This window comes from Rattus norvegicus, chromosome 19 (assembly GCF_036323735.1).
Source record: "Rattus norvegicus strain BN/NHsdMcwi chromosome 19, GRCr8, whole genome shotgun sequence".
NCBI lineage: Eukaryota > Metazoa > Chordata > Mammalia > Rodentia > Muridae > Rattus > Rattus norvegicus.
Window position 1 is genome coordinate 14,223,254 of NC_086037.1, and position 23,630 is coordinate 14,246,883.

The 23,630-nt window shown below is 43.5% G+C and overlaps 2 protein-coding genes across 2 annotated transcripts; one reads left to right on the top strand and one right to left on the bottom strand.

Moving 5' to 3' along the window:
• On the top strand, positions 1-1,458 carry LOC134483117 (DNA-directed RNA polymerase II subunit GRINL1A-like). The gene is given in 1 exon segment (XM_063278357.1): positions 1-1,458. A coding segment is annotated over 1 exon segment (1,095 nt). The 3' UTR covers positions 1,096-1,458.
• A 10,738-nt stretch (positions 1,459-12,196) lies between these two features.
• LOC134483122 (uncharacterized) lies at positions 12,197-16,188 on the bottom strand. Its single transcript, XM_063278361.1, has 6 exons — positions 16,014-16,188; positions 14,822-14,981; positions 14,210-14,353; positions 13,410-13,576; positions 12,586-12,691; positions 12,197-12,467 (listed from the first exon to the last, which is right to left on the bottom strand). Exons 1-5 carry the CDS (start codon positions 16,138-16,140, stop codon positions 12,627-12,629), a joined length of 663 nt encoding a protein of 220 aa, XP_063134431.1. The 5' UTR covers positions 16,141-16,188; the 3' UTR covers positions 12,197-12,467; positions 12,586-12,626.
• Positions 16,189-23,630: the final 7,442 nt, after the last annotated feature.

Below are 23,630 nucleotides of genomic sequence, written 5' to 3' on the forward strand. Positions count from 1 at the left end.
ATGTGCTCCCTGCCCCGTGGCTTTGAGCCCCCAGTTCCTGAGGACGTGGGGCGGCAGAGTTTGGCGGAGCTGTGGGAGAGGTTGAGGCGCCAGGAGAGACTTTTGGGCAAAGAAAAATTCATTTGCAAATTGCCCGACAAAGGTAAAAAGATCTCAGACACCACTGCCAAACTGAAAGCTGCCATTTCAGAAAGTGAAGAGGTCAGAGGGAGAACGGAACTACTTCATCCCGTCAGTGTTGACTGTAAGCTAAGGCATAAAGCATCCACAAGAGTTGATACCGACATAGACAAGGCCCAGAATTCTGACCTGATGCTTGATACTTCATCATTAGTTCCTGAATGTTTGTCAGTAGACATTGAATCATCTAAAACAACCTCAGAAACACAGGAACCTACACAGCTCACTCACAAAGGCAATGAAGAGACTTTGGAGACTAGCTGCACAGTGAGTACCAGCCCATCTGTCCGCATCACAGCCCAGGCTCCCCCATCTGAAGTTAATGAACATCTCCCCCAGCATTCAAGTCAAGCGGAAGAGATTTCCAGCAGCGTCAACAGTCTGTTTATCACTAAATTGCAAAAGATCACAACTGCAGACCAGACTGAACCCTCAGAAGAAAACACCAGCACTGAGAACTTTCCAGAACTGCAGAGTGAGACTCCTAAGAAGCCTCATTACATGACAGTGCTAGAAATGCGAGCTAGAAACCCAGTGCCCCCTCCTCATAAGTTTAAGACCAATGTGTTACCCACACAACAGAGTGACTCACCAAGTCATTGTCAGAGGGCTCAGTCTCCTGCTTCCTCAGAAGAGCAGCGACACAGGGGTAGGCAGCATCTTGATGATGTCACAGCAGCTAGCCTTCTTCTGCTCCACCACCTGCCTGCACAGCTGCTCTCCGTAGAAGAGTAGCTGGCTCTGCAGAAAGTGCAGAAGCAGATTTATGAGGAGATGCGGGCAAAGCTCGCAGCACAGAAACTATCCGAGAGACTGAATATTACAATCCAGAGCTACAATCCAGAAGGGGAGTCTTCAGGGAGATACCGAGAAGTGAGGGATGAAGATGATGCCCAGTCCTCGGACGAATGCTGAAAATGAGCGCTGGGAGATCCCGGGAGTTGACTGTTGAGCTTACATTGTCTCATCAAACTTCCTAACAAGTACCAAGAGTGTCAGACCTTGTTGAGGGACAGTAGTTCAAGTTACACAAAGGTAGCTACAAAATAAGAACCCAGTTTGTCTTTCAGAAGATGATCTTCACATGCTTGAACAGTTCAATATTTGAACATTGTGTTTGGCCGTATTGTGTTACAGTTTTGCAGTATATTGTGCATTGGTCTGATATTTTAGTGTGAGTAGAACACACATTTTCTTTAAGATATCTGCTTTTTCCTTCTTCGTATTCTTATCAGATAGTACTGCTTACACCCCTTCTGGTGAAATACTTTGTTATCCCAGGCACCTAAAGTGAATTAGGAAGGCCTGGTCCCCTCACTCGAGAAATGAGGGGAACAGTCTAAAGAATGGTACGCATGCTTGCATGGACACATTCCTGAGACACTGGATGTGAAATGCCGCAAACAACACTCGGGAACCACCACCACTGTGTCTGCTGCTCTGTCCTCTCTTGGGGCGACTGCTGTCACCTGTGATGAGGTTAAGGAGCACTTGGAAGAAGTGCTGGGTGGGGAGGGTCTTCTGAGCTGGTGTGGGGAACTGCTCCTGGCTGCCCTAGGCTTGAACTCATTGCCATCTGGGATGATAGGTCCCTGTACAGGACACTCGTGCTTGGTAAGGAAACCGGTGTTTTTCTAAGAGTTACAGTTGAATTGTCAGTATATTGCTTTTTTTCCTTGTTAAACCCACAGAGGTGTTTACAGGCTGTAGAAACCTCAGTCCTGTATGTGCACATTTGTGCTTTTTAAAATGATTATATGATCATTTCCAGCAAAGATAACAATGTTATCAAAAAGCCTTTGTCTATTATGTGGAACTTGTAAAGGAGAAATAAAATACCAATCAGAGCAAAAAAAAAAAAAAACCATTTTGTCAATGATATCATACTGTACATATTACTGGCATAGAACGCCATGCACAAGGACAAGCTTTTGTTGAAAGAGTTCACCATACCCTGAAATGACAAATTATAAAATTAAAAAGGAGGAAAAGAGATGACCTTACACAGCCTGAATGGAGTTGGCATACCAGTCCCAGAGTAATATTGGCATAAGCATTATTTTTTATTAATCTTCTTAATTTACCACAAGGTGAAGTTATATGCTGAGCAGATAGACTCTTTATTGGACTTCTCTCTGAAGGCATGGAACAGACAATATGGATAAAAATTGCCCGAGATGCTGAATGACAGGAAGGGACATTACTGTATGTAGGGGAGAGGGTTTTGTCTCCTTACAGGATGGGAGACTATTCTGGTTACCCGGGAGACAGATCCAAGCACAGAATGATAAGAACCGCTCCCTACCCTCAGAGGAATCCAGTTAAACCAGCTACATTTTCTCCTGATGGATGTTCTCCGGAGATGAAGGAGGTGTCCTCCATTACTGAGGCCCTGGTTTCTCTTAGTGTCGACCTACGACAACGGAGAAGGATCGATGCAGTGACAACCCCATTACCTAGGTGAGGCAATTAAGTACTGAAAGGAAAACTATGTTGTCTCCTACAGGAAAGTCCTTTACTGCTGAGCACGTATTCTTAGCAGTGTGTGCTTTACTCACGGTTTCTTCTGTTGCGGCCAATGCGAGTTATCAGGCTTATATTCCTTGTCCACCTTTATTTGAACCTGCTACTTGGCGGGGAAACAGATGTGGTTTTATACACCACCCCAAGCATTTTATCATCTCTTTGGAATAATTTGACCTTTTGAATAGACGTGATGGAGCTTTGTATAATTTTCCTTATGCTGGATTAAAGATGCCTTTGTGTTTAGGAAAGAGACCAGGCCTACAAATGGGTTATTAAAATTGGCGATTACCAGGAATAATTGTTACAGGCTCCAGGATTGACAGCTTGGTCTATAACCAAAATTGGAATAACATTACATTTGTTAGCGAGCCAGTATATCCTATTTGTGCTTGGTTTACTTATGTAGGCTTAAAATATCTCCCATGCAATTGGAAATACTGCCCTGGCATATTTCGAAAAATTATTCAAGATAAATGAATAAATTGGGGTCCTTATGGCCAATTATTAATACATGTTCAGAATGGAATGTTACCACTTGTGATTTGTCAAATGTTACCAGGATGAACTGAGAGGAGAATGAACGCCTAAATGGATGCTTGCTGATGGAATGTGGAGATGGAGGCATTGGTGATAACCGACTGGCCTCTGTGGAAGATCCTACTGCGTTTCAAGTTCATTTGTGGAAGACTGCCGCTGCATTAAAAGAAGTTGTGATTGCTAATGGAAGCTTTTCTGGGACTGCTCAATCTGCCTCTCAGTATAATTTTATGATGTTTAAGAAAGAAAAGGTTACTACTTGTATTCCTATGCCATATTTGTTTTTAATAGGTAGATTTAATTTTAATAATGGATTTCCTTATATTAACTGTCATTTGTATTCATGTATTAATTCATCTGTTCAGTTTAACATGAAACAAAATTCTATTAATATATGCAACAAAAATATATCTATGGATGCCTGTTAATTTGGGACGTCATTGGTCTCAAGAGCCTCTTAATCATGTGATTATTTTTTTTTTTTTAATAATCTGCTGAAGAGAAGTAAAAGAATTCTTGGAGTCATTGTAGCGACTATTTTAAGCCTTATTTCTGTTGCTACTTTGGCAGCGATTTCCAGCATAGCATTAAAAACACTTATTGAGACAAAGCGTTTTGTTGAAGACTGGCTTAAAGATTCACATGAGTTATGGATAGAGCAAACTAAAATTGATACTAGACTTCCACATCAAGTAGATGCTTCAAAACAAACAGTAGAATGGCTGGGTCGAATGATGTTATCTATTGAAAAATATGAGGATTTAAGATATGATTGAAATTCCACTACTTTTGTGTCAATAAATATATGGATAATGATACAGAACATGATTGGAAGTGAATTCAAGCCTATATAGAAGGTAATGAAAGTGCTACAAAAGTAAGTAATGCCTTGAAATATGATGTGCGAATGTCTTTTGGTAAACAGCTAGAAGATACTACACCTATGGAAATAGCTAAATTATTGGCTGATCAATTGACAGGATTAGATCCCAAGGCTTGGCTTCAAAGGATTTTCCATAGCTTGGGAGGAGCTAGTTTTGCCATAATCTTATGTACATTATGTATTATGTTGCTTTATTTTTACATGATTAAACCCCTACAAGGACATTTGGCTATGTTATGGAAAGTGTTACTTTAAAACAAAAGAAAAAAGAAGGAATTGTTAAGACATAGAGATGCAGCTCCCAGGCAGGGTCAAGAAAGGCCTGGAGACAGGTGCAAGTAGGGGCTGGAATGCCGCCCTAGAGAAGAAAATGTTTCTCTCACTTGGACTTAAGCTATGTTCTGCTGTGTCCTGTTTCTGTGCAAGTGGTTTTAACGCTGTCTTGGTAATGGTGAGTATATTTTGATTATAATAAGAGAGGTGATTTGTTATATGAATATTTTGAGAAGAAGCTTTTGTTTATTCGTATTTCTTTGTTTAATCTTCCCTCAGTTGTTCCTGTTATCCTGGGAATAATGATCTTATGGTATCTTGGCAAGATGAAAATAGTAGTTATTCATATTCCTAGCTTTATAAGGATTAATAAAGCTTGCAACTGCGTGCAGTTTCTTATGCCTTTGCTCTGCACCCCCTGTGTCCTGGGGGTATGCGACCATACCCAGGGCCCCAACTCACTACACATTGACAATGGGTCACCCCACAAAACACAGAAGCATCTACCTTAGTCAAAAATGTACATTTTATTGAATGCATACACTAATACTGATTGATCATATCCATAGCTAAGATATTATGGGCAAAACTGTGGCCCAAAGTACATTCCTCTAAACTTATAAAGCGAGAGAAAGAAAGAAAGGAAGGAAGAAAGGAAGAAACGAAGAAAGAAAGAGAAAAGAAAAAGAAAAAACACAAAAAACTTTAGCTTCTCATAGGAACTTCACAGGAAGTGTTGTCTGGTGATCAGTTCTGATTGGGCCATTTTAGATAGAACAGTGCATAGTGACACTTAATATGTTGGGTCCTATAGAAAGCTTTCTGCAATATAGGAATTTTAATGAAACTCATACAGAACACAGAGAACAGGAAAGGATGTGATCACCATGTCCTTCCTCTCTATCAGGTTATTTTTCTGTGTCCATGATTGTCCGGCATAGAACAGCAACAATCTGAAATAGCTGGTAGACATGGAAAAAATTGACTAAAATTATAGTTGTGGGTTACACACCTCAACAATGGCTAATGCTGTCCTCAGAGTCCTCGGAGGCTCCTCTTATAAGCCTATCTATTGGAAAGTGGAAGCAGGTTTATCTGAGCTCAAGGTGAACCTGGCCAGCCAGGGAGAGGGCAACATGGGATACTTGAGACCCTCTCTTAAACCAGCATAAAAACCAACCCTTCATTCAAAGCATCATCTATTAATTCTTTATTATTTACCACTTTCTCCCTACCAGTCTTTCGGTCTGGAATGGTAGAAAAGAACTGGGAATGATTTTCAATTCTAATGACCTTGATCTCTCTTTCCTTAGGTGCACATTAAGAATGCATGCAAACGGGTATCACCATCTGAACAACTTAGTATCATCTACTCAGTATATCTAGCCTAACACTGTGCTATGACAATCTCAAGCTTCCTTGAGTTTCGCTGACCTAGCAAGAAGTATGAAGTACTGAGGTCACACCCCAGGGATCCTTTCAAGGGGTTAGAAGAAAGCCATGAGAGATGCTCCACTTCTTTGTCCTTAGATTAAATCACATTGACACAATGTGGGTGGACTATTTAACCAGACATCTTTCTCCCAACCCCACCTTTCTGAGTTCACACCATGGCAGAATTCATGCCACACCACCCTAGATATTGAGTTTAGTGATATGTAATTATTATTTAAACCTATGTATTAAATTTTGTAATTTTGTTAATTTTTGTGGTTTTCACAGTCTTCTTTGATTAACTTTCCTAGTTTTATTAATTTATCTCCTGTGTTCTGTGGTATTTTATCCTTCCCTTCAAACTAAAGTATTCCTTTTAGGATTCTCTACAGAGCTGCCTTACTGGTTATACATATTTTGTTAAATTTATTTTTAGTATGCATTAGTCAGCACAGTAGCTGGGCAGCTGCCTGCCCTCCATGGTATCAGATCTACTTTCCAAACAATAGCACTCAACTCTTACTGACTGTAGCATCTTGGCTGCTCTTTGTTCCCCTTGGACAGCCCTCAGGACCAGGCTCTCCTCTCCCTTAACCATGGCTGCTGTCCTCTTCCTCTCTCCTCTCCATCACACATGTTCTTCCTTTATTCTCTGGCAGCTTCTTCCTCCTTCTTCCCTCCTCATGATCCTCTCTAGCAAAGCCCTCAAAGCTCACCTCCCCCATCTCTGCTGTGCAGCTGTTGGCTGTTGGCTTCTTTATAATCACAGTTAACCGGGAGCAGGGTCAGTTTTGGGGGGTTAGCCAGTAGTGAGTTCTCCAAATTAGAATTAAAATACAAGAATTAGGCCAATACACTACAGGGGATTCTTTTGTTTTGTTTTGGTTTAATTATTCTTTTACCTTTTTACTATTTATTTTATTTTTGGCTATTTTATTAATTTGTTATTTTATTTACTTATATTTCAACTGTGGCCCCCTTTCCAGTATCCCCTCATCAAACCGTACTTCCCATTTCTGCTCAGCTTTGCCTATGTGACAGTGCTCCCCGACCACACATATCCATTCCCACCTCACACCTCTAGGATCCCTATTTGGTGGGCAACAGGTTTCACAAGAGCCAAGGGCCTACCACTGCATTAATGCCAGGGAAGTCAATCAATCCTCTTCTACACAGTGACCTAGAACCATAGACCCATCCTTGTATACACTTTGGCTGGCAAAAGTGGTCCCTAGGAGCTGGGGGATTGGTGACAGACAGACTAGTTAAATATTAAAGACCAATGATTGCTGCTTTCCCTTCTTTTTCTGATTGTGGGTGAAATTATGTTTGTGTGCTTGTCTTTTTTTCTTTTTGAAATTATTTCGAGGTGATTAATTTCTTGCTTTTTGGGGGTATAGTTTAGCTCATTGTCTTTGAGTTTTCCTCCTATTATCATCTGTTATGGTGTCTTAGAGAAAAATATTGTTTAAATTTGGATTTGTCATGAAATATCTTGGTTTCTCCATTCATGATGATTGAGAATTATGCTGGGTATAGGATCCTGGGTCTGCATTACATCTGTCCAGGATTTCCTGGCTTTTGGAGTCTCTGTTGAGAAGTCTGGTGTAATTCAGATAGGTCTGAATTCATTTGTTACTGCATATTTATACCTTACCCCTTTTAATATTCTTTCTTTGATCTGTGCATTTAGGGTTTTAATTATTATGTGAATGGAGGAATATTTTCTGGTCTGCTCCCATCTGTCAGATTCTATGGCAGTGGTTCTCAACACTTCTACTGCTGCACACCTGTAATACAGCGCTTCATGTTGTGATGACTCCCACCATAAAATTATTTCAGTACTACTTCATAACTAATATTGCTACTCTTATAAGTCATAATATGCAAGGTATCTGATATACAATCTTTGTGAGTGGTCGTGGCCCAGAGTTTGAGAAACATTGCATTATATACACTTTTATTTATTTATTTTTTTAAAGTGAGGCCTTCATCTAAGAAGGTCCTGATGCAGGTGTAAGAGCAGAGACACCCTGACGTAGTGACAAGTTAGGAGGCCCAAGGCCACTTGCCTTAATGGCAACAGAGATTCCTGGCTAAAGGCACAATCTGAAATCACTGTCCCCAGGACATTTCTTACCTCAGTTTTCCCCATTATACAGTGTGTCTGCTTGGCCATGTCTGTCCAGGAAGCCAGTCCCCGTAGTCTCTAATACAGACAGAATGCTAAAGGCAAGAATGTTTTCCCTCTGTTGGCTCCCAGTCACTTCTATAGAAGTAAGTTCAAATCCCCTGTGGGTAAATGTGTGTCTCACATAATGTGTGATACTTGAAATGTTATCCATTTGACTTGACAAAAACCAACTCTCACTTCAGATTTACAGCTGACCAACACTTAGTTTCAGGAGAATGAAGAAGCTGGCCAGGCCTGCAGAGTCAGATCCCCTCCCTGCCTGGGACAATCCCACCCACAGCAGACTTCAGCTTCACCTAGCAGCTGTTATCAGAAAATCTGACCTTAAGGTTCTGAAGTCCACACATGCACAAACCCTAACGTTGTCAGATGGTGGATATGGGGTTTTCTCCAATTTAAAATCATTCAGGCCTCTTTTCGCCCCTGGGATGCCCCCTGTTCTCTCTGGTCTGTTCTTCTCCAAAGTCACCTCTCAGAAGGGGCACTTTGCTCTAACTCCTCCTTGGTACCCACCCAGCATTGTGACTGGAGGATCCTATGGAGTTGTAGCTCTGAGCTGGGAGGGGCAGGTCTCACCCTGACTTGAAGAAGCCTGTTTTCGCAGCTGAGCTAGATCTGAGGAACAGGTGCTTTTAAAGAAGCATGTGAAAGTATCTCCTGCAGGAGAGCCCACCCTGCAGGGAAAGTCACACAGGACAGGGAAAAGTGGCTTCCCAACTTTCCCAGGGCTCTCAAACCAGGGAGGGTACCTGATTTCAGAGAGTTTGAGAAAGGCCTCCATCTCCCTGAAAGACTTCCCTCAATCATAAGTCCCACCACTATCCCAGGCTCAGCAAAGCCCTCCACCTGCCAGTTCCCTGCAAATGAAACCCAGTCTGGAGAATTGAGGATAACACTTCTAGGAAAAGGGAGACACAAGCGTCTGGGGGTCCTGGCCTGGAATCTGTCCCTTAGGCTCTCCTCACTTCCCCTAGGTGCCTAGGGCAGAGGCAGGGTCAGGAGAAGGGGGAGGGGTAAGTTCATGGTCAGGGGCAGGGTCAGGGGCAAGCTGTGACCTCCAGCCAAAAGATAGGCTTTGGGTCCATGGAACAGGCAGCAGCAGAGCTCGCCCTGCCCTCCTCCTCTCTGGAGTGGGAAGGCATGGAGACCTGAGTGGTTGGGAAGAGTTGGGGAACTCACAGCTGCTTTTCCTCTGGCTGCAACTGCAAGTGCAGGGCGAAAGAAGCCAGAGATGCTTAGGGGATCCCCCCATTTCCTGATTTCATTGTCCTTGTGGATGTCCAGGATGAAGGCTCTGCTTGGCTGGGCCAGAAGCCCCGCAGACAGGTAGAAGATGCACAACTGGCCTGTGACCTCCCTGGGCACCCACTGGGACCCAGCTCAAGTGGCCACAGACACTCACCACGCACCCTGCCCCAGCCCTAAGCCTGTGCACACCAAGGCCACAGCACCTCTGCTAGTCCCTCCCACCATGAGCACTCACCCTGGCCCCCTGGCTGGCTTACACTCTCTGTAGGGAGCTCCTTGTGTGGTTTAGACACCAGGTTGATTACGGCCTCAGAGAAGGAGTCTAACAATGTTCCATCTCGTCCAATATAGTGGAATAATTGAAGCACTATTGTTATTAGGTCTTCATTAAAAGTCTGATAGCATTCTGCGTTAAAGCCATATGGCCCAGAAATTTTGCTTTTTAATTTTGGGAGGGGCAAACTATACTGACAGTACCTATTTTCTTCTGAGAATTATCCATGTACCTTCCCAGATCTGTGTTTATGTTGGTAATTGTTATCTGTCTAGAAAATACCAATATCAAATAGATTTTCAGTTTTCTGGAGTAAAGGCCTCTGAGGTAAGACCTAATGGTTGTTGAATTTGTTCATTGCCTCATGTTAGATTCCCCCATTCATTTCTAGTTGTGTCAATTTAGGTATTGTCTCTGGTGTGCAGTTTGTTTGAGGAAGGGGTTGCCTCTCTGGTGGATCTTCTGAACAAAAATACAAAAAAAGAAACAAAAAAAATAAAACAAACAAAAAACCCAACACACAGGACTTGGTTCTCTTGACTCTTTGTATTTTTCATTTTATTTGTAATTGAATGATTTGATTTGAGCCCTGAGTTAATTTCCTGCCATTAAGTCGTACCTGACATTCTATGGGATGAGGTTTGGCCTCATCTTGTTAACAGCAACGTGTAACTGCTGAGCTGTTTCTGCTCTCTGTAGTGGTGATGACATCAAAATCTTACTGAAAACCATGCATAGCCTGGTTTAGGCTGTCATAAAGTAGCCCACCAATTCAGTGTTCCCCGCAAGGTGCTATGGGACAGTAGTAGCATGAGTCTGCATGCACCTGGACAGTTTTCACTAGGGAGTACACACACACACACACACACACACACACACACACACACTTTACTGACATGGTGCACATTCTTTGCACACAAAGAAGAAAGTGAGTAGTAATGAAAACACACCAATAATGGAATTGATGGAGGGAGTTGTGGGGAAGCTGGGGCTTAGAGTTACTTAAAGGCCCTGTGCAGGCTCTCCTTTTGTTGGAGGAGAAACTTCAAGTGCAATGTGGTTCTTTATTTTCTTTCTCTAAAGCACAGAGGGCTAGGGTGAAACATAGGGCTTTGAGCATGTTTGGCAAGTGCAGTCACACTGAATTAAATCCTAGGGCTGGAACCTATTAATCTTCTACAGAATTATAGAGCAGCCTGGATGAAGACTCTCAGCTGAAAAGGTGGACATCTCAAGACAGGCACTGACAATGGCTGACAGACTTGACTGAAGGCTGGAAATGTTTTGCTATCTCATAGGAAAAGAAGGCCCCTCCTACAACACTGTACTCTAAGGACAGTTTATTCAGGTTAGGATGACATGAACTATTGTCTCATGTGACAGATGTCAGCACAAAGTATCCAAGGTATTGTATGCCAATGGTAGCATTAACAGAACAAAGCACACAGTGTCATGAAGACATAAATCATGAGTTTGTGTAGCAAGACCCAGGCCTCTTCCAGGGTCTTAGATAGTAACTGAGAACCTCAAATGCGGTAGTGATGTGATAGTGTGGTGTAAATCTAGTTACAACTAGTTTCTATTGTGACACAGATGACACTTTTTGTGTCATGGTCAGCTTATAATGAATGACTATACCTAAGCTTGAGAATAAGCAAAGACTACATTGCTTCTCTAGCTGCTAAGCTTTTAAAAGCCCTGGGGTGACAGCAAGCTTTTGTGGACATTCTGGATTGGTCCTTCTGTACTTTAACTCTCTGAGTCACCTCCACTCTCAGCAGGTTAGATCAATTCGACAAATTGGAAATCAGTCACCTGGAAAAAATACATTCTCAATACGATCCCAGATTGGCCATGGAAAAAGGGTAGCGTGAACTGTCCCACCTAGGTTCTGGGATTGCACAGGCCTGCTCTCCAAAAGAAACCTGTGTTCACAGCTGCAGGGTACATTTACTATGGATGCTCTGGAGGTTCCTTCCTAAACTGCTTAGATTAAAATAATTTTCTTGCTAGCAAACAAAAAACTGATTATGCCAATTTGGCCTACAAGAAGCTAGTTTCTATTCTGTATTTTATCAGATGTGTATAATACATATGGTCATCATTGATATTAGGTGAAAGTTCTGCTCTAATAGGGACACTAAGTGATGCTGGAGGATGATCCTGACCCACACTGAGCAGTGGGAACACCAGAGCCCTGTAGGGATGCCTGGCAAGCTAACACATTGAGCACGCGCGGCTCAGTAAGTTACCTGTGAATACACATCTCCTGAGATCTCTCTATTTAATTGGAGGTGATCCTGTCCACCTAATACAGCACATCATGTGGAATAACAAAAGCCACCTGCAGGAGCTGTGGTGATGACTCACAGGGTAGAGCATCTGCTGCTCTCTCAGAAGAACCACATGGACCCTAATAATTGGGTAAAGTGTGTCAGTGATTATATCACAAATTGTGTGTCCGAGACACAGCCACATTCTCCACACAAAAGACACTATCACACTGGGTACCCCTTGGTGACTTTGAATTCACTTATTAGCCCAGGCTCCATGGAACATGCAGAGATCCATCTGTAGCTGTCAGTTCTAGGTCCACAGGAAGGGACAGAACCCTTGTGTAAGAATGATGGTCTTAAGAGTCAAGAGATAGAATTCAATTTTTATTCATAACAAATACATTTTTACAACAAAACAGGATTAAAATGAATAAAAATATTTAAAAATATTTGAAAGTAAAAATAGTAACAAGAACATATAAATATGAAACAACAAAAAGAAAACTTCAATTAAAATCATAACAAAAATATTTCTAAAAGCATATTCTTAACGAACATTTAGAAGCACAGACATATTGCTGTTTCTCCTCTAGCACACATAATGAAAGGCGGTCCCCCAAGTTGTCTCTCAAGTGCTGTTTTCTGAGAAGAAAGTAAGACCTCAATCAGTCAGGCTGGCTTAGTGGTATATAAAATTAGGGTCTCTAAGAAATGACAAATTAACTCTGAGGAAGAATACTCATCCAAAAAATGTTGTTACCATTCAGGATATTTGTCATCAGGGACTCCTGAGAAAGCAACTTATTCTTCAGGAAGCTCTCTTACTGGGGTGTGTCCAATTCCAGCTCTCTTGCACTTTCTGAGACCTGGGAGAGGAAGGGAGTTTTTCAGACACTGATTTGGTGGGGAAATGCAAGCCAGCTGTCAGAATGCTGCCTTCTACCACCTCAGTTCTATTGGACAGTCGACATGGACAGTTTAAGTGATATCATTTTTGCTAACTCTGTGGGCAGGGCAAAATCTCCAGAGAGCCTCACAGTAATGTGGGCTGCCAATATGGGACCAGACTTATACCAGTGCAAACCAAGAACAGGGCAATGGCAAGAGACCTCATCGGGTTGCAGGAAGAAAGGAGATGTCCATATGTCAACAAGGATAAAGCCAATGACAAGTACTAATTTGACATTTGCACTTGGTTCTTATCCCAAAGGTGCTTCCTACACAAGAGGTCACATGACCACAGAGTGTCATTTGTCAAAGAACCAAGAAATTGTTCAAAACTCTACATAGGATCCAATGTATCACATGGATATGCAATAATGAGGTATGTTATTCATCTGTCACCATTTCTAGACTGCAGCTTCAAAAAGAGCAGCAAAATATGCTTGCACAATAATTCAGTTTCTGAAAAGTGGTTAACTTCCCAGAATACTTGTGCATAGGCAGAGCAATGAACAATTCCACTACATGAGGTGGTTGGCTGGTTGTGAGTGTAAATTAGAAAGGTGGTAAGAGAAGCAAAGATGTATCAAATTGGCAAATTTTATCAGATATTGTTAATCTAACACATCTGCTCGTCCCTACCTGATAATGCTGGTTCTGGCCGTTGATGGTCTTTATCTTTCTTGTTGAAGTCAACCAAATATTTCTGGTTCAGTGCACAATCAAGATGTACCTCCTTGCTCTCCTGCTTCAGTGGGAACAACTTCTTCCTACATGTGTTCTCCATCAGGAGCTGGCTGAGCAGGTTTCTGGAAATACAGTCTGCATAGTAAGATCATGCTGCCCCTTTCTCCCATTCCTACTCCCAAGTCCCACTAACTCTACCAGGTCCCAGATACCCAGGAAGACTTAATAAAATGCATCTTGATACATATAAGGCTGCTGCACAAACCATAAAGAGTTAATTCGGGGAAGAATAAATTGTTTGCTTGGCCTGACACCAATTAGTGTCCACACCTCTGAGAAAGAACATGGATCTACAACTATCCATGAAAGCCCAATGCATGGGGCCAACATCAATTAGTAGTGGGCCAAGACCCTCAAAGGAGGTCAGTAGAACCAAGAGAAGGTCATGCTAACCATGTGGTCCACGCACTGAGTTTTGTAAAACCTGGTGTGACACCATAGGTCCAGGTCAGCCTAATAACCTTCTGCTGACTTCAATCAGTACTGTTCTCTCTAGAGCCTTCTGAAGATGCCTAGACAATCCTGGGATGAGTAACAGTCTTTTGTGGAACTGAAAACTGAGTCCTAATGACCCTGGCACACTGATGGGTAAATAGCACAAGAGATAGAACCAGAGCTGAAGACCGTCCAATCCAGAACAAAGAAAGTCAGAAATGGCCATTCCACAAGTGATAGCCTTTCTGACCAGGACTTACCTAGAGAAGGTCATCTCCTTCTTCAGCTTATGGTTGTTCTCATGGACCTCAGTGTTCTCCATCTCTAAGTTGTGCAGAATTGATATGACCGCCTCCTCCATTCTCTCCAGGTCTTCATAATATGGATTTGGCCTGAAGTGTGGCCTGGCCCCAAATGATAGAATACAATGAACATCGGCATTTAGGAATATATGAACTCAAGGTGGGTCCTATATTACCCCAGGCTGCTGCCTGGATCTTCCAGCACTCAGTCCCCTGCCTAGCAAGTACAGAGACTCACCATAAACTCACTGCAATTACAATCTTGCAAAGCCACCAGCTGTCAAGGGCTTTGCAAATGCACACTGGGAACTCACTCTCCCTGACTTTATCCCTGAATTCTTTATTCAGACCACAAGTTCTGCTTTTCAATAAATGGAAGCAGATGAGTCCATTTTCAATCTCACTCCTCAGGAAGGGTCAGGTTCTGAATCTCCACTATATGGGAGGTGAGGTTTAGCACAGGGTGGCTAGGGAGGCACACCTTTCTAGAACCCAAAACCTTAATAGGATAAGAAGAAGGTGACTTTGCAGACCCAGGAATGAAACAGGAGCATTTGGAGCGATTCATACCTGTTCTTCATGGATCTCTCGGTTAGAAACTTCAGGCGATCTCTCAGGTCATTTCTCTCCTCGGTAATGAGCTGCAGCTCTTTAATCAGCCTCTCCTTTTCCTTCATGGCCTGATTCTTGCTTAGGTCAGTGCCAGGGGATGATGTTTCTCTCCCAACGTCTGTAGGTAGAAGAACACAAGTGAACCTGCATGGGGAGAATGCATAGAGTGTTCATAGACCTCAGTGAGGCCTAAACAGGAGAACAAGCCAGGAACCCAGTGTCACTGCTAGGCGATTGGTCTATGCTTAAGAGGCCTCCTCAGTGGATCTCAGTTCTCCCACTACTCTATAGAGACCAAGAGATGTAAGCAGCCATGTGTTCCCTATGCCGGACATCACGTGCTTACATGTACCACGGAGATGGCTTCTCCAGGATTATTATCAGCTGAACAGGGTACAGCTTGGTTTCAGGACCCTCACCCCTGTGGCTTCAGAACTCAGATGATAAATTCACCATCCACAAAACTTGAGTGATTGGAGACACTCAGATGTCCGACCCTGATACTCTAAGCCAACAACTTTGGATTTAAAACGCATTTCCAGGGAGGATATGTTCAACAGACTTATCAGTGTCGCTATGTGAAATACCAAATGCCCCAGAAGTGCGAATAGGTTACAGCCTGAATCTTGTTCTACACTTTCCAAATAGTTTTGGTATTGTAGAAAAATTTTTGTAACATACAACCTCTAATATGTAAAGCAAACGATGACCCTGCCAGTTAGAAGAAATCGGAGAAGGTCTAAGAACATAAGGTTATTGCCTGGAGCACAATCTCTCCCTGTTACTACTGTCAGATATCCACTGTATTTAAAGAAGCAATGATAGTGAAATACATTGCTGCCCTGTCTAAACTCAGAAAATTTGGACCCTCCATGACTACTGATGGTGTTATTATATCAATGTAACAGAACAAATGAACTGAAAAGTAAAGACCAGAAGTTCACAGTATAATAGCATTGGCCTTACCATATCCTCCCAGTGGGGATGGGGAAACTAAAGTTCTGAAATCCTGACTTTAAGGAATTGTGATATTCGTGGATATTCAATTCCTTTTCAGATGCTCCAGTTGCTGTGGCCCATTGCTAGAAAGGTCAGCTTAAGCCTTCAGCCACCCTGGCAGGAAGCTCAAAATACACTGCCCAGAACTTACTCCACATTCCCCAGAAGTGCTGTCTTTCTCCATCATTACTTTGAGACGAAAGGCCAGACTCCTTCACTCTAGTCTCTCCAGAATCGACGTTCCCCCTCCCAAAACGCTTGCGAAGATGGGAAAACATGTCTTAGCTTGTAACCGCCAGACTCAGACTGAGAGAAACTAGGGCACTGGTTGTCACTACAACACTGGTGACATCACAGAGGATGCCAGAACTCTCTAGGAGACAATAGAATGTCCAAGAAGGGACAGCAGATGTCATGGGGAGCAGACTTTGCATCCCTGCTAATGTTCTCCCTGTACTGAGCATAAGCAGAGGTGCCCTTTCCAGGAGACTTTCCTGGGGCAGAGCCACTGAGCATCTCCTGCTTCCAAAGCCAAATTTTCCTCAAGGCTTGATTATAAAAAACCTTAGTAATTCCTATGCATCTAAATGAATGTTTCCTTTCAAATCTTGCCCAAAAAATGTCTCATCCTAACTCAAATTGTCCACATTCACCAATGTTAGCCATTAAAACTTCCTGAGATTTCATACCAGCTTGAATATGCAGTCAAAAGTTCTCCTGTCCCATTATGTACAGGTGCTTTATATCACATCAAGAAATAGTCTGCATGGTAGGTTACAACATGCGTGTGTATTAGGGGAACACTCATGAAGTCGTGTGCTTAGCAGTCGACAATTGCCAGAAAATTCCTTAGGAGAAAGAGTTGAAGTCTTTATGGTGCTAGGAAAAGTGTGGAGACCAGTTGGCAGAGGAAAATGCAATATTGGAGACACCAGTGAAGGGAACCTCATGCTGCTTGTGGGGTGCTGCTCTTTGCACCAATGTCGCCAAAGGAGCACTGCTCACAGGCCTGAGTAATATATACCATGAGCTTTTATCAGAGAAATAAAATACACAAGAGATATAGAGGGTGGCACAGAAACGTCTAAAATGAGGCTATAAACATCATTAAGTGTATAGAGCAAGGTCCCAGCACCTGTACACTGGGAAATGGCCACCCCACCAAACACAAAAGCATCTATCATAGTAAAAAATGAATACTTTATAGAATGCACCCACTAACACTGATTGATCACATCTGTAGTTCAAATTTTGGGGGCAAATTCATGGCCTTAACTATCTTTGTCTCAACTTATATAGCAAAAAATAAGAAAGAACGAGAAAAGAAAAAGTCGAAACTAAAAGCTCAAGCTTCTCATATGAGGATTGCAGGAAGTGTTATATGGGAGTCAGTTCTGATTAGGCCACTTTAGACAGAACAGTGCATAGTGACCCTTAATGTGATGGGCCCTATATAAAGCTTTTTGCAATATTGGAATTTTAACAAACCTCATCCAGAATGTACGGAAGAGGCACCATGTGATCAGCATGTGATCACCATGTCCTTACTCTGTATCAGGTTATTTTTCTGCATCCTTGATTGTCAGGCATATAACAGCAACAATCGGAAATAGCTGGTAGACATGGAAAAACATGGCTAAAACTATAGTTGTGGGTTACACACCTCAACTGTGAAAGGCTAATGCTGTCTGCACAGTCCTTGGAGGCCACTCTTTTAAGCCTATTAATTACAAAGTGAAAGGAGGTTTATCTGAGCTCAAAGTGATCCTGGCCAGCCAGGTAGAGGGCAACATGTGATACTTGAGACCCTGTTTTAAAGGAGCACAGAAATCCACACTTCATTCAAAGCATCATCTACGAATTCTCGATTATTTACCATTCTCTCCCTACCAGTCGTTCTGTTTGGAATGGTAGAAAACAACTGGAACTGATCTTTCTATTTTAAGGACCTTGATCTCTCTTTTTTTAGGTCCACATTAAGAGTGCATACAAATGGACATCACCATCTGAACATCTTAGTATTATCTACTCTGTATATATAGCATAATACTGTGCCTATGACAGTCTTAAGCTTCCTTGAGTGTAGTTGCCCCATCAAGAAGTGTGAAGTTCTGAGTTCAAACCCCAGTGATGCTTTAAAGGGACTAGAAGAAAGCCATCAGAGATACTCCACTTCTTTGTCCTTAGATTAAATCAAGTTGACACAATGTGAACCTGGTGGGCTATTTAACCATGCATCTTTCTACCAACCCCTCTTTTCTGAGTTCAGTCCATGGCAGAATTCATCCTCCACCATCCTATATATTTCTTTGTATATTTCTACAAGAGCCAGGTTTCTTTTTTTTTAATAGAATTAGTTGTAGTCAATCAACTGCTGCCCTATGTGAGAAATGATTAGTATCTATTGCAACTTACCACAGTGTATTTGTGTATACAAGTACATTATTGGAAATCCAGCATTACTGAGGGATTGGAAACCAGTGCTGTGACCTTGCCTTTCTGTGCCTCTTCCTGGCTCACAGGCAGCAGGGGACAGACCTTGAGTTCCTCTGAAGGGACAGAGTGATGTTGAATGGGCAATGAGCAGGCAGAGAAACACAGCTGAGGCAGCTCCTTTCAGTTATCAAACACATCATCTCCTTCCCATCTTAAGGGCTACTGCTGAGGTCTTGCCCCTGTACCTACCTTAATAGCAGCGAATTTGTTACACAGCAGCCAGCTCTTTCCTATTGTTCTGTAATACGCCTCCACATCATGGATGCCAAGAAAAACACTAACAAAGAACAAAAAACTCTGACGTTGAACTGTGTGGTGCTGGTCACATACCCTGTTATGTTCTGTATGTTATGAGGTTTGTTAATCTTAACAAGTTCCCCAAGTGTATTCTTCACATAGGACCCAATAGATTCAAGGAAAATAGGAACAATTATGTGTAAAATGGCCTGAGTCAGGGCCCATAGACCGAAACATTTCCAACACTTGTGCATGAGCCCATGTGGATTTTGCAATGAGCTGGGCCTAGCAATGTCCAGTACACAGTTGTGAGCTGTTGCTCTGGTTGAACTGTATTGGTGTGTGCGTTAATAAACTACACCTATTTAAATGAATTCAGTGTTCCTGTAGTTTGAATCTAGACCCCTTGACACCAGATCTTCCCTTCTGTAGCACTTGGGAAAAAGGCTAAGTTTAGGAAAGGTGACGTCTTGTCATAAGTTATGTGACAAGAGGGATGGTGAATGATCCCTTGAGATAAGAATCAAGGTTTCCTCTGTGGTATTTAGGTCTATACTGGCCCTGTGCAACAGCTTCAAGAACCCATTTCTGATTTTCCTTGGGATTCCCGTGATGATGCACTCAGACATGATTGGAAACAACCAAAACGGTGGTCAGACTTGATTTATAAAATGTAGGTAACATTGCAAACTTATGTTGTAGGATATTTGATCATATTGTCATCCCCAATATTGTGTTATTTACTTAGAAAAATACCTTCTGGCTGTGTAGTTCAGCACTAGCACCAATATTTCACCCTAGAGCTATTTTTGTTTGTTTGTTTGTTTTTTGTTTTTGTTTTTGGATGAACAAGTACTTTCCTATTTTGTGGCCCAGCCCTAGCTCTTACTTCTTTGCACAGTCATAGAGAGCCCTCAAACATATACTCAGACAAAGCCAGGGGAGTGTATAAAAGGGCCTAAGGCAATACCACATAATGACATTGAAAGTGGGCTCTCTTCTTGATCCACGCCTCCAGCTCTCCTGACATCTACATGAATTATAACTCCTAATGCAGTGTAAATGATGTCTGCGCTATTGCTGAAGGAATCATGAGAATAACAACTGTAAACATTCCACCATGGATAGAATTTGTGGAAAGAGGTGACTGGCAGCCAACAAGAGGGCTCTACAGTTAAAGGGGCTTGCTGTCAAGTGTGATGAGCTTGACTCAATCCCCAGGACCCACGTGGTAAAAAGGAGAGAACCAAGGGCCAAGCTGTCCTCTGGCTTCCACTCATGTGCTTACATGTATGTGAGTATGTATGTATATGTCTTATGTACGTGTGGATATGAATGTGTGTATGCATGTATGTGTATACGTGTATATGTATATGTGTGTATATGTCTGTCTATATGTGTGTATAGGTGTATTTGTATGTGTGTATATGTATTGTATGTGTGTGTATGTGTGTATGTATATGTGTATGTGTGTATGCATGTATGTGTGTATGTGTGTGTATGTGTGTGTATGTGTGTATGCATGTAGGTGTGTATATATGTGTATGTGAGCATGAATGTATAGTCATGTATATGCATGTGTTTTCATGTACGTGTATTCGTGTATATGTACGAATGTATGTGTGTATATGTATGTATGGACACACAAACACACACAATGTTAAAACATAAAAAGCTCCTTGGAGTATTCACCGTGCCTGGATAAGTGGTGACCATGTGGGGGAAACACATGTCCATGTAAGCACACCTGTTCACATGCGCTGAGCAATGCCCAGCCTGGTCTTGAGCTCACTACCTGCCCAACGATGAGTTTCTGCCCACCTGGTCTTCTCAGAGCCAGGCGACGATTGTTCCTGCCATTCCAGTTCTGTTCCAGTTTCTCATGCCGCAAACCTTCTAGCTTGAATCTCACCTACTGATGCAGGAACCTAACAGCCTCCAACCCAGTGAAGTAAGTAAACTTCTTCCTGACATCCTCAGGCTTGGTGTCCCCATGAGTCACAGGGAGGAAGGATGGCATGCACCAAGGAGAAGGGCCATGGGCAAGGAAGACAGGATCATAAGTCAGTCATCACTGACACCAGCAAAGTGTGTGCTTCAGAGCTGGCTCTGCTCATTCTTGTCCCAGTGGCAGGACTTAAGAGTGGTGCATACCTGTCACCCAGCACTCAGAGACGTCTGAGGCATGAGAACCAGGAGTTCATGGCCATCTTAACTAATGGTGAGATCAAAGCCAGCCTGGGCTGCATGAGACTCAGTCTCAAAGAAAGATGCTAGGGCTAGTGTGGCAGAAAGTAGGAGACAGAGAAGCCAGGTTAACCCCCACTATTCTCCTCATGCTGTGTGAGCAATGAGGAGAAGGTGCCCTATACACTGTGGACAGGATGGTCTCTCAGACGGTTCAGAAAGCAATGGTGGCCTCCAGCAATTCTCCACTTGGGTGTGACTTGAGTATTATACATGTGTGTTTACAAGCCAAAATATAAAATCCATAGGTGACTGTGTAAATTCAACATGGTCCAGCCATGTGCTGGAGTATTATTCAGCCTTACATAGGATTCAGATTCTGACCCTTGAACAGGAATGAGAATGGTAGCCATTCTCCTAAGTCAGACCTCCAGGCAGTGCAAAGACAAACTAACACTGTATGACACCACTGAGGGCTGCCGTGTCACCAATTATATAAAAACAGAAAGCAGGAAGGTCTATAGAGCTCCAGGGGTGACAGGGGGTTGGGAGGTTGGAGGGTAGGTGTGTAAGTGGGACTGAGCCTCAGAGGAATCAGACATGGCTGCAGAATATGCCTGTGGCTGCCTCCCATACCTGTGGGTCCTGCCTCCTCAGAAAGGCAAATACAGCAAAAGAAAGGACCAGAGGGGACAGGCTCTGACCTCCTGTAGACACACACAAATGACGTGACAGAATGTGCACACTGCTGCCTTGCTGCAGGAGCAGTTGAGCTTCCAGAAGGGTTGAAAGAGGCTGGAAGGGCTGAGCATGGCACTGAGTTCAAGGACATAGCTTTAGGTCCTGGGGAACCTATGGTGCCCAGGTCCCATCCTGCTGATACTGAGGGACACAGCTCACATACATGGTGATGGCTGGGCTGGGCTGGGGAATAGGTGTCCACTCTCACCTGCCTCAGCTTGAAGATGCGCTGGGTGAAGTAGGACTGCAACTACTTGTTGGATTCATTGATGCAAATCTGCTGGAAGCTATTCTGTTCAAAGTCCTCAAATCTGAGTATGGCCAAGACACCAATGGGCAAGCACTGTGAGACAAGGTTTGGTTATAGCCGGGGCCTCCTGGGAAGACCAGCCGTCCTGAGAGGAGTTGCAGCAGAGGGGGTGTGTTTTCCTGACCTGTTTGGTACCCAGTGTTTTTTTGCCAAGGGTCCCTTTATTACTTCTTGATGGAACCAGGCCTGCACATATCCAGTAAGCATTGGGGTGGAACCTGGGCTTGGTGCCCACATGCTGGCATTGCTGAGGGTGAAGCCTAGCCTATCACACTTCCAGACACCGAGTACAGATGCCTGGGTTCCTATAGAATGGCGGTTCTTACCCTTCCTAACACTGTGACTCTTTATTTCAGTTCCTCATGTCGTTGTCATCCCAACATAAACTTATTGGAGAGCTACTTCATGAGTGTAACTTTGTTACTGTGAGGAATTGTAGTGTAAATGTCTGGTGTGCAGGAGCTCTGATGTAGAACCCACAGATTGAGAGCAGCTGCCGTAGAGGATCAGAGTTCTCTGCCAGCCCTGGTGTTTGCAGAGATCCCGTGGGTTCCCAGTCTCCATGGCTTTTCCCAAGGACAGGGTTTATTATTGGCCTTCTCAGGGCCCGGAATCTCACAGTAACAGCCTCTCCCATGTCCTTCCTGTTGAGGAGAGCGTGGTTGGTCCTCAGCACAGTCCAGTCAAACAGGGCCCTGTATAGACACTTGGCCAGGGGTCTCCTGCAGTTATGGCCTCTGGACAGAGGGGTTTCTTACCTGGGTGGGGCAACTGTGCCAGGTACAGACTGTGATGCTCAGAGTCAAGACCTCATTTTGTCTTATTTTCATAGACAAAGTTGCCCAGGCTGGCCTCGAACTTGCCGTGTAGCCAAGGATAATTAAACAACTGATCCTACTGCCTCTACCCACCATGGGCTGAGATTGCAGATGAGTGTCACCAGAGCTGGCTTGTCACAGCTGCTATACGGCTCTAAGTCAGGGGCCTCATGCGCAGGTGTGTTATGACTGTGCTATCCCCACCCCGCAACCAGGGTTTTCACCTTTCTCCTGCTGAAGTCTGCTTAATCCTACCCTGGACCCAGGACACAGCAGCTGTGGGAGACTCAAAGCCTGGGGCTTCAGCTCAGCATGGGTACACAGCATGGCATGCAGGATGTATGGTTGTGAAAAAGCCAAGGAAGTGCTTCTCAGCTCACCCCCTGCAGGAGTGTCTAGTCCATCCTTCTCTCCATGGACACAGACATCTGCTTCCAACTGCCCGACATGTCTCTCTGGTTTTGACTTTCCTGGATGCCATGTCAATGCCACCACACAGAGTGCTGCCTCTACTGGGGACACTCACACAACCTCTCTGGGGGACATCTGAGCCAAGCAGGGATTGGGTGCACTGCAGAGAGGTCAAGTCATGTCATGAAGTACCTTGTCCCACAAAGGCTCACTGTTCAGGGAGTTGACTGGAAAAGTAAGCTTATGCCCCTGGGCAGGGTCCCCATAGGGAGTGTCCCACACCCTGCTATCAGGTCTATTCCTGGTGCCATGCAAATTCAATTTGCAAGACCCAATGCTCTGGAAATGTCAAGAGCTAACGGAAATGTACCAGGAAGTGCACACCATAGCAAAGGGAGAGGATGGCACAGAAACCTATGCTATGGGTTAAGGGGCACAGAAAGGCCACCTCGAGCACAGGGGTCAGTCACCTCTTTCACAAACAAGGCAAAAGGTCAATGCTCTCAGCTCTGGGAGCCTAAAGGGCTCTGTGGCTCCTAAGCCCTGCAGCTGCAGCCAGAAGCAGCAC

Bases quoted from the DNA above. Each gene is read 5' to 3' on its own strand.
- LOC134483122 (XM_063278361.1), bottom strand. From the start codon at position 16,140: ATGTTTTCCCATCTTCGCAAGCGTTTTGGGAGGGGGAACGTCGATTCT. The intron at 14,354-14,821 runs GTATGAATCGCT...ATTTGGGGCCAG, and splicing joins GAGAGATCCATGAAGAACAG to GCCACACTTCAGGCCAAATC. The intron at 13,577-14,209 runs GTAAGTCCTGGT...CTGTATTTCCAG, and splicing joins AAGGAGATGACCTTCTCTAG to AAACCTGCTCAGCCAGCTCC.